This window comes from Limulus polyphemus, unplaced genomic scaffold (genome assembly GCF_000517525.1).
Source record: "Limulus polyphemus unplaced genomic scaffold, Limulus_polyphemus-2.1.2 Scaffold377, whole genome shotgun sequence".
Classification (NCBI taxonomy): Eukaryota; Metazoa; Arthropoda; class Merostomata; order Xiphosura; family Limulidae; genus Limulus; species Limulus polyphemus.
Genome location: NW_013665987.1, coordinates 110,649 through 121,185, shown reverse-complemented (window position 1 = coordinate 121,185; position 10,537 = coordinate 110,649). Strand labels below are relative to the sequence as shown.

At 34.2% G+C, this 10,537-nt stretch overlaps 1 protein-coding gene across 1 annotated transcript in view; it reads right to left on the bottom strand.

Moving 5' to 3' along the window:
• Window positions 1-6,419, bottom strand: part of LOC106457812 (homeobox protein Hox-C6-like) — a 30,171-nt gene extending 23,752 nt beyond the window's left edge. The window contains exon 1 of the mRNA XM_013917263.2: window positions 5,508-6,419. Coding sequence (XP_013772717.1) covers window positions 5,508-6,222 — 715 coding nt within the window. The 5' untranslated portion in view covers window positions 6,223-6,419. The remainder of the gene's footprint in view (window positions 1-5,507) is intronic.
• Window positions 6,420-10,537: the final 4,118 nt, after the last annotated feature.

The following is a 10,537-nucleotide window of genomic DNA, read 5'->3' as shown; positions in this document are numbered from 1 at the left end:
AAATTAGGGACGGCTAGCGCAGATAGCCCTCGCGTAGCTTTGCGCGAAATTCAAAGCAAACAGACAAAGCAAGCCACTATTTGAGACTGACGCAATAATTAAAGTTCCAAATGATCACCAGTTTTATTGAGTTAAAACAGGAAACAGTTATAATTACAATTATTACAACTAAAACCTATTTCCAAATTATTATTTGTTTCTATTAGATCACAGCTACACAGTAAGCAATCTCCGCTTTGTCGACCGCGAGGGAGCGAACTCTGGATTTTAGCATAAGTTTGCAAACTTATCGCTGATCCATCGGGGTATTTCACAAATTAATGGGACGTGTAACACATTTAGTGGAACAAGTAAAATAATACTAATATTAGTTCCATTGCATAAGTGCTAGTTTAAGAGGGGGGCAGGGAAGGAATTACCCTACCTAACGAGCATCAAGGGGTCCCCAAATTCTAGTCAGAAATCACAAAAAATTGACAAAGTTATCCAATGTTAAGTAGTAGAATATGCGGCTGTATATTCTCACCTATTTCACTAACTTACATGTGACATGCGATGTTTAAAATATGATCGCATCCAAAATACCCGCTTATCCCTTCCACAACAACGACACCTTAGAACCATCTCTGAACATAACATACTCTAGTATGCAAGTTTTATGGTCTTCGATTTTCATGATCGTGTTCTTGATATTAATATATTTAAATGTTATGCTCCAGGTATGTTGAAAGTACACAACAAAAACAAGTATAGAAAACCATGTTTTTTTCATAACCGATTTTCTGAATCAAATATAGATTTTTTCCCCCCACAGAGAACATGTCTGTTTTAAGTTATGGCTTACACAGCTTTTCTAAATTTTGCTTTTAATTTTTCTTTAGTCGTTCTATACATAACGATAAAAGTAACTCTGTGATCTATTTTGATTTTCTAAAATCCCTTAATTAAACTCAGGAAGTTTCTGGTGAACTATAGCTCCTGGCACTTTTTTCTTTTGAGAGTAAATAAAAATAAAGTCAGTGAGAATTGCACTCAGTACAATACCTCTCCTGTAGTATTACCAAAAACATCTGAACTAGCAACATGATTCAGGACAATGATTATTAGCAATATATTGCGAGACTCGCATTATCATTAGCATTCTACTAGATTTGCAGCATTACCAGCACTCTGTTAGAGTTGCAGCAATGCAACAATCTGTTAGCTTGCAGCATTACTAGCACACTGCTGGACTTGCAGCATTACCAACATGCTGATAAATTTGCAGTATTACCATCACGCTGCTAGTTTTGCTGCATTACCAGCACTATGATAGATTTGCAGCATTACCAGCAATCTGTTAGCTTGCAACATTACTAGCACACTGCTAGACTTGCAGCATTACCAACATGCTGATATATGTGCACTATTACCAGAACTCTTCTAGACTTGCAGCATTACTGCTAGTTTTCCCAACGTTATTAGCAGCGAATTTTGGCCGAGAAAATCTAAAATGTTTAAGCAGAAATTAAGAATTAGACACCGTATCACGTCATATACTTTATATCTGCTTTATAAATGAAAACTTCCCGACTTTCCCGGATACAATCTCTGCTGTAATTGATCTGTCGAACTCTTAATGTTTTACATGCAACGCCACGCGAGGTCTATTAAACAGCTGTGTGTGTGTGTTAAAAACAACAGAACACCTCATTCTGAAATTACTTTTAATTACATTGGTGTACTCTTTGCCCATGTTTAATAACTTAGTTTAGATCAACATGATCAGACTGTTTCTCGAGTTAAAACATTTACGTGATATTCGGAGATAAAAACTGAAAACTTCTTCTTAAGTTTCAAGAAAACTTCACAGCTATATGTATTCTCCAGGATGAAAACGTCGGGAACTTCTCATAATGTCCAAACAAGAGCTCGAAAATGTCGTTGTTCTTTCTTCAAAACTCGAAAAAGTTATCACCCTTTCTGTTTAATTTCTATCAAAACGAGATAGTTAACCAGAAGGATAAAGTATTTATCGATAAATATATATTATAATTTTTAAAGTAAATTGTTGGTACTATCTATAAAATAACACAATAGTAAAGGCCAAACGCTGGACTTAAGTTTAATTTCTTAACGGGGTGACATAAGAAATATCTATATATTCCCCAAACTGTATCCTAGAAATCATTTGCATTTTATTATCATCTTTTTTTCGAAAATCAAACAATAATAAAGAAACTTTGAAAGATTATATTTGTAACACAAACCTTTGATCTTTGCTGTGGCGATAACGTATTTATCACTTACTTTTAAAATCGTCTTGATTGGCCTATGACTGAAATAGTTTTTTTTTTCCTCACCTTCCAGTAAGATCTACTTCATTGGTTCTGGCTAACAGTAATTTCTTTTGTCCTACTTACTTCTAATGAAAGACTCTGATTGGTCCCTGACAAACGATGAACTTTCTTCATCTACATTTTCTACTTGTGGTAAATTCTACCTGGCTGATCCATATAGAGTTAAAACGCAAGCTTTTCTTTTCTAATTCTAGTAAAATCCACTGAACTGATCTATAGCTAAGACATAAGTTTGCCTTCTGGTAAAACCTATCTGGTTGATCTATAGCTAAAATAACTTTCCTTTTCTAACTCTAGTAGAATCTATCGAATAGATTTATAGCTCAAACATAAGTTTTCATTTTCTAATTCTAGTAGAACTCACCTGATTGATCATAACTAACACATTTTTCCTTTTCTATATAAGGTAAAAACTACCTGAGTGAGTCATAGCTAAAACATTTATTTGCTTTTAATACTAACAAACACAATAGGCAAACTATGCTGCGCCAAACGCAGCTATCGAAACCCGATTTTTAGTGTTAGAATTTATCCCACTGAGCTTTAGCTAAAACATAAGTTATGTTTTTATACTTCTGGTAAAACCTACCTGGTTGAGCTATAGCTAAAATGTGAGTTTTCTATTTCTAGTAAAACCTTTTCTAATTCTATCAGAACCTAAGAAACTTATCTATAATCCAAATATACGTTTTCGTTTTTTACTTCTGGTAAAACCTACCAGATTATTTTATAGCTAAAAGATAAGTTTTACATTTCTATATCTAGTAAAATCTACCTGATTAATCATTTCCTAAAACAAATGTTTTCCTTTTATTTGTTTGTTTTTTAGAGCAAAGACGCATTTGTCTATTTATTTGATGTGCCCACCGCAGGGAATCTAATCCCAGATTTTAGCGTTTTAAGTCCGCAAACTTACCGCTGTCCCATCGACGTACGTATTTTTTTTCTATTTCTAGTAGAACTTACCTGATTGAGCCATAGCTAACACGTGCTTTCTTTTTCTAATTATCTTAAACCTACCTGATCGATCCATATCTAAAACACGTTTTATTTTTCTGTTTCTAGCAAAACTTGCATGATTGTTCCATATAGCTGAAATATAAGTTTTAATTTATTTTCTATTTCTGACAAAACGTGTCTAATCAATTCATAGTTAAAACATCAGACAGTTTCTCTTCCCCATTTCTAGTAGTACTTATCTGTTTGATCAATCGGTATTTTCTTTCCCATTTCTAGTAAAACTACCTAATTGATCTATGACCAAACATAGCTTTTCCTGGTCTTATTCTAGCAGTACTTTCCTGATTGATCCTTAGCTACAGTTTGTTTTCCCTTTTCCTACTTCTGGTAAACTTCTAGTTTGATCCTTTAGCGTACACATAAATTTTTCTTTCCCATTTCTAATAAACCCTACCTGATGATCCGTATAGCTAAAACATAACTTTTCCTTTTCTAATTCCATTAGCATCTACGGAGTTGATCCATAATTAAAACATGTGTTTTCGTTTTCTATATCTAGTAGAACCTACTTAATTGATCATTTGCTAAAACAAACATTTTTTCTTTTCCACTTTTACTCAAACTTACCTGATTTATCAATAGTTAACACGCTTTCTTTTTCTATTGTCGTAAAACCTATCTGATTGAACCATTGTTAAAACGTAAGCTTTCCTTTTCTATTGTCTTAAAACCTAGCTGACTGAACCATTGTTACAACGTAAGCTTTCCTTTTCTATTGTCTTAAAACCTAGTTGATTGAACCATTATTAAAACGTAAGCTTTCCTTTTCTATTGTCTTAAAACCTAGCTGATTGAATCATTGTTAAAACGTAAGCTTTCCTTTTCTATTGTCTTAAACTTAGCTGATTGAACCATTGTTAAAACGCTTTCTTTTTCTATTGTCGTAAAACCTAGCTGATTGAACCATTGTTAAAACGTAAGCTTTCCTTTTCTATTATCGTAAAACCTAGATGATTGAACCATTGTTAAAACATAAGCTTTCATTTTTTATTTCCAGTTAAATCTACCTGATTTATTTATAGCCAAAACAAATTTTTAGAACTCACCTGATTGATTTATATCTAAACTATGTTTTCCTTTTTTACTTCTGGTATAAATCTAACTGATTGAGCCATAGCTAAGGCATTAGCTTTTCTTTTCTATATTTAGTAAAACCTACCTGACTGATCCATAACTAAAGCACAAGTTTTAATTTTCTAATTCTAGTAGAACTTACCTGATTGATCCGTAGCTAAAACATGTTTTCCGTCTTTATTTATGGTAAAACCCAGATTGATTCCTAGATAAAACATAAGTTTTATTTTTTAAATACTAGTTGAAGCTACTCGATTCTTCCGTGTTTAACACGAAACTTTTTTCGTTCTTTTTTTTTTTCAGAAAAGACATACTGACCGGTCCATGGCTGAAATGTTCTTACTTAATTCCAATAAATTATGCTAATACTGAAAGTTCTATATCTATAGTAAATCCTTATTTGGCTATTACTATAAATCCGTTATTAATACTATCCAAATCCCCCAGTATGATTTGAGAAACGTTTGTTTGCCTGCACAGTAATAACTCCGAGTAATTATTAATGATTTCTGTTAAAAAGTAAGCTAAATATAAAAATCAGAACAAAAAAAGTAACTTTTAAGTTTACGTCAGTAAAGTAACTACTAGCTTACATCTATTTAATTCAATATAGTATTTTAGGTTAAGATGTATTAAGATTTAATTCAGTATGGTATGTTAGGTTAAGATTTGTACACATTCTCTTATTCTATGTTATTAACGTAATCCATTTACAGTAAAAGAACATTTAACAAGTTAATGTTTTGTAATATGTATACATTATTCCTTATTAATGTTACTGAAATGTTTCAATCATGGTCTTCTTTTTTTTTTTTCACCAATGCAATCACTGTTTTGAAAGATCTATTTCTCAGAAGAATCCGTAATCGTTCTATTTACATATTAAATAAGGCATAATTCATTTGTATTCCAATAATAGCATACCCGGCAAATTACATGACGCTAGGATTTATTTCAACAACAAAAACGAAAAAAAAAAACAGTACTAATGTTTTTGTTGTTTTGTTTTTTTGCAATTAACAAACAAATAAAAATGCCTTAATTTTGATTTTACACTGTTTTATCATCACTTACCGAAAATGTCTTCAGGGTTCTGATATAACTCTAAAGAAGACTGAAGGTCGGAGACGGTGGGGTCGCTCACAGCCAGCGGAGAGTAACTGTCAGAATTACTAACGCTGCCTTCAGAGTTCCCACTTGTAGCTTTTAAACACGTGGTGCAGACACACTGACTGTCATGAAAGTAGTTCAACTCAAACGAAGAAATGCTTCTATCTTGATTGTTATCGCCAAGATCAACAGGCCTTTCCTGAGTACTTACTGGTACGTAAAACCCTACGGGTGATTCAAGAGACACACCAGGAAGAGATGAACAGTCACTGACCGAAGTACTGACACATACTCCAGGCAAGAGAAAAGATGAGGAGGCCTGTGGTGGATTCAGGGATGTATTTGTGTTCTGAGCAAACAATCTTTTGTGTGCAATCATATCGGGAGGATCACTAGAGTCTGATTGTGGCGCTTCAGGAACGGCAATTGATGGGTATACTTGATCTTGTAACAGCCACTCCTGGGAGTTCCTTGTTGGTGCACAAGTTGGCGTTATGGTTGTGACTGGAACACCGTTGTTTGAGTAACTGACTGTAAACGTGCGGTAAAACGGCTCTGTAAACGGGGAAACTGAAGAATTACAAGGAGAAAACATAGAGGAATTTTGGCAATTCCATACTGGACCAATATTGGTTCCTGGGGTCCTACTGCCCTGCAAGTTAAAGCAACTGGGATTCATACTTTCCAATAAGATATCAGCGCAGTTGTGTAGGCGAAGGAAAAACTTTCTAACGTCGTTTTTCAGTTAGTTTGTTTCAGCTAAGCTAGTTTCTTTAGTACGCGCATCTAGGTAGACAATGAACAATTCATAAACGTTGGCAGGTTAAGTGCACCCTAAGATTTCAGTAACAAAATAACCTGTATGTCCAGCCGGGATTCCTACAGCGCGACAAGGGAAATTTTGGTGATTCTGTCACAATACACTCACACGAGGTCATGTTTAGCTGTGATTGTCACGTGGCACGACAGACCATGAGCTATAGCAGTAATGGGGGTGGAGTTAGCATTTTGTCACGGCTCTTATGTCGAACCGGGACGCCTCCATCCAACCCTCTGTACTGATCTTTCGGTTCCCCCAGCTGTGCTCCGAGAGCTGTCAGAAATATGATCGTCAACCACCGTGCGTACCAACGACCTCGATACCGAATATCTCAAGAGGAAGAGAGAAAAAAAAAGAGCTCGAAAATGAAGATGAGCATTAAACTAAGTGTTGCAAGAGTAGGCTAATCATAAAGTAAGCATCGATGCTGTTGTAGCACTTTAACATCGCTATTAAAATAATAAGATTTTAATGAACAGCTTCAAGCACAAATTTATACGAAAATGTAAATTTTCTGTAATGATTTTTCAATACTAGTACGAGCAACAAACATCCTTATAGATTTTTAAGAAACGCTGTTACTGAGTCATACATGAAACCCAACGTCGTTTCTATAAAACCCATACACCCAAGATACACGTCACATCTAAACACGGAACAGAAGTAAGCTACTTTTGTTTATGTCTGTGAGATTAAGTCAACAAGGATACCAGACTTTATTCTTTCGCTCTAAGGAAGATTATTCTTGTCAGATTTGTAATAATAATATCATTATCTTGTCGCCTGATTTAGGTGTTGACTTTTCAACATATCCGTGTTTGTATGACATTTGATAATCTGGATGCTAATGCGTATTGGCCTGTACTAAAATCTAAACAATCTATCATCGCTTACCACCGTCAAGTAGTATAAATTATTTATCTTTTTTTTTCCGCTATAAGATTACAAACTAGTTTTTTTTACAACCTTTAATTTGCCCTGCTACAGAGTGATTTTCTTCATTACTCTATATTGAAATGTCTCAGCGCATGTTAATGCATTACAAGCGGTCCTAAAAACTTTTTTTTTCTTTCGCCATTAAATGAACAATAAGTGCTAACATCAGTGGCGTAACTTGGTCTCATAAAGGCCCTGGGGCAAGAAAAATTTGTTGCCCCACAATAAAACTTTATCCGTGTTTCAGAGTATTTACCCCTCAATTATAATAATCGAAATTTCAAATATCAATTTTTGGGAGGTTTCTTCGATTCGGCATAGGCCTTGGGACTGCTTCCTCATCTGCTTCACCTATCGGTAATATGTAATATTTAAAGACTGGGACCCGAGCAATGCTGTTATTATTAAAGCAAAATAGTTTTTTCTACACGAGGGACAGCTGTTCTAGAGTTAACGGTTCGGACTGTGAACACGAAGATCCATGGTTCGCGTTCCATTACTGCAAAATCGTGTTTCACCCTTGGAGCCATGGGTACGTTATAAGAGTGACGGTAAAATCCCACTATTCAGTTAGAGTAGCCCAAGCTTTGACGGTGGGCACTGATGGCTAGTTGCCTTCTCTCTAGTCCATCACCTCAAAATTAGGGACGGCTAGTGCAGATAAGCCCTGTTTAACTTTGCGCGAATATCTGAAAACAAATTTAGAACGTTCCATGCTTCTGTTGGTTTATCACATTCAGTATTTAAATGTTTCTTCAATTAAATTACCCGTTATGCTGGGCTTTGTCGGAATTGAACTGAAATTACTCGAGTTTCTTGATTTCTGATTTATATATTTTTGTTTTTTCCTACTACCATAAAAGTTAAGAGCGATTGAAGGAAGACTGATAATTCTCAAGATGCGTATGTAATTATATTAGTTCAGGGTGGTCTTTGTGTTTCAATTTTATAATATTCTACAAAACAAATTTCACCATACAGTGTTTATTCATTAAAACTGTACATATTCTAAGCACTGAAAATATCCCCTTAGTAATATGGCTATTAAACTAAGGTACATCGCAAATGACGTTTGTTTTATAATTTCCTAGCTCTTTCAGCTATTGAGTTTATTATAACATTAAGCTGTTTGATTTCAATTGATATTTATCTCTTCTACGGTTCTTGGTGTAATCCTAAAAGAGTCAAAGATCAGACGAGAATCGGATGATGTATTTACGCATCGTCTAACATCGAATAAATTTGTTCAGTACTTATGCCACAAAATATAATTAAAATCATATAACGGTTCATAAAAACGAATTATTTATATAATTCTAAAAGGTTCAAGTGGTTCTTAGCTGCAATTGTTAAATTATCTAGCGGGATTATGAAGCAGTAGGCTCGTGATGGGTGATCGGAAAAACTAACCACATCCAGTTGTGACAAAGCGAGTGCAACCAGACCTTCCGCGTAGACACATGAAGTGCTGTATTCCTCTACTCCTCAATCAGACATTCCGCGTAGACACATGAAGTACTGTATACCTTTACACCTTAGTCAGACCTTAATCTATATTACTACTCACGACATGAGGTTAAAGTCTATAATAAGAACTACTTTTACTGATTACCTAGTATTACCTATGGCTAAGAAGGGTTTCAGTGCTGCCGCTGGTATTATGGGTTAGAAAACAATATCAGTTATTAAGACTGTCTTTTACAGTTTATGGACTTATTTTTCCTATGTCTTGTTGCTATAATCCAAATGATAATATATTTTGAAGAAACTTCGAGGTACGTGATTATTAAAAGTCAATTCGATAATTATCTGTGTAAATTATATTAAAAAAATAATCCGTGTATCCCAGACTTAACGAAAACAAGAGAGCGTTTGTTCTTGTTTGTTATCAAGCCCAAATCTACGCAATGGGATATCTGTGTTCCGCTTACCGCGGGTATCGAAACCAGATCTCTAGTATTTTAAGCCACAGACTTACCGCTGAGCCGACGAGGTGCAGGGAGAGCGTTATATAGAGTAGTGTATAAGATATTGTTCCAAGACAGTCCGTCTATACCTTGATATGTATTTAGAATATTCTAAAAACTAAACAGAATGCGCATTCATCTTTAAGTATCGATTCAGTTAACGATTATTTAGTTTTATATCCTTCAACAGTTCTTAATTCCTCTTTTCTGGCAAGAAACAACCAAATATGTACCACTGTGGTCGATTTTCAAATATGCTTTGATTATATTAAAAATTACAAACTAATATTTCATACAAAAGTAAACAATTAACACGTGGCTTGATTAAGAACCTGATAAATATTTTCCGAAGCCGGCGACGACTCTTTAGCGTGTAACTTTTTAAAATGTTACTTATGTGGTAAACTGGGTATTAACTTTGCAGTGTTAATGTGAATATATATATATATGTGTAGGTCTACCGTAATATGTTTTCCGGGTTTGGTCTCTGTATTGGTACCATGAAAAGACATATGAATGCCCTTTTCACCTCACGGATTTATTACCTCTACTCTCTGCACTAATACGATTCTATGTCTTAGTTGTCACCGGCTATCTATACACTTCCAATATTTTAACCAATAATTTCTTGTAAACTTTAGGTTTATTTCAAATAACATAGAATGAATTTGTTTGCCTTGATATTGCTAATACCAGTCTTATTAAGATATTTTAAAATCTCATAATGAGCGAAGGCACTAACATAATATATATGTTTTTATCGTTGGAGTTTCTAAGAATGAAACTTTCTGATGTAAAACCTTCAACGAAGCAAACTAGACGTTTAAATCCTCAGGAAACCACACGTTAAACATAAATGTTCAATCTTGTTGGATAAACATTATGTAAACATATTAGATGTTTGTATTACTTCAAAATGACCGTTTTCGAAACGATATAGGGTGGTGAAACACCATACAATTGTACACATGTTTATAGTTACAATAACAAAACCATACAGTTTATATACTGTAAAATGTATTGTAGCTCAGTCTTTAGCGGAAATTACAATTTTTTAAGGCTGTTTGCTGCACCATAAATATTGATTTAAAACAAGACTGTCGTATTTTGCAGCCATGGTATTCCAAGACGTTTTGTAAAGTAAAGTTAGAGAATATGTAATTTTGTGAAAAATACAGATATATCGATATCTGTTATGAAACAGTTGTATAGAAATGTTTAAAATCGATAATTCAAAATTACATGTGTTTAGTCTGGTAAAAAAAGTAGAA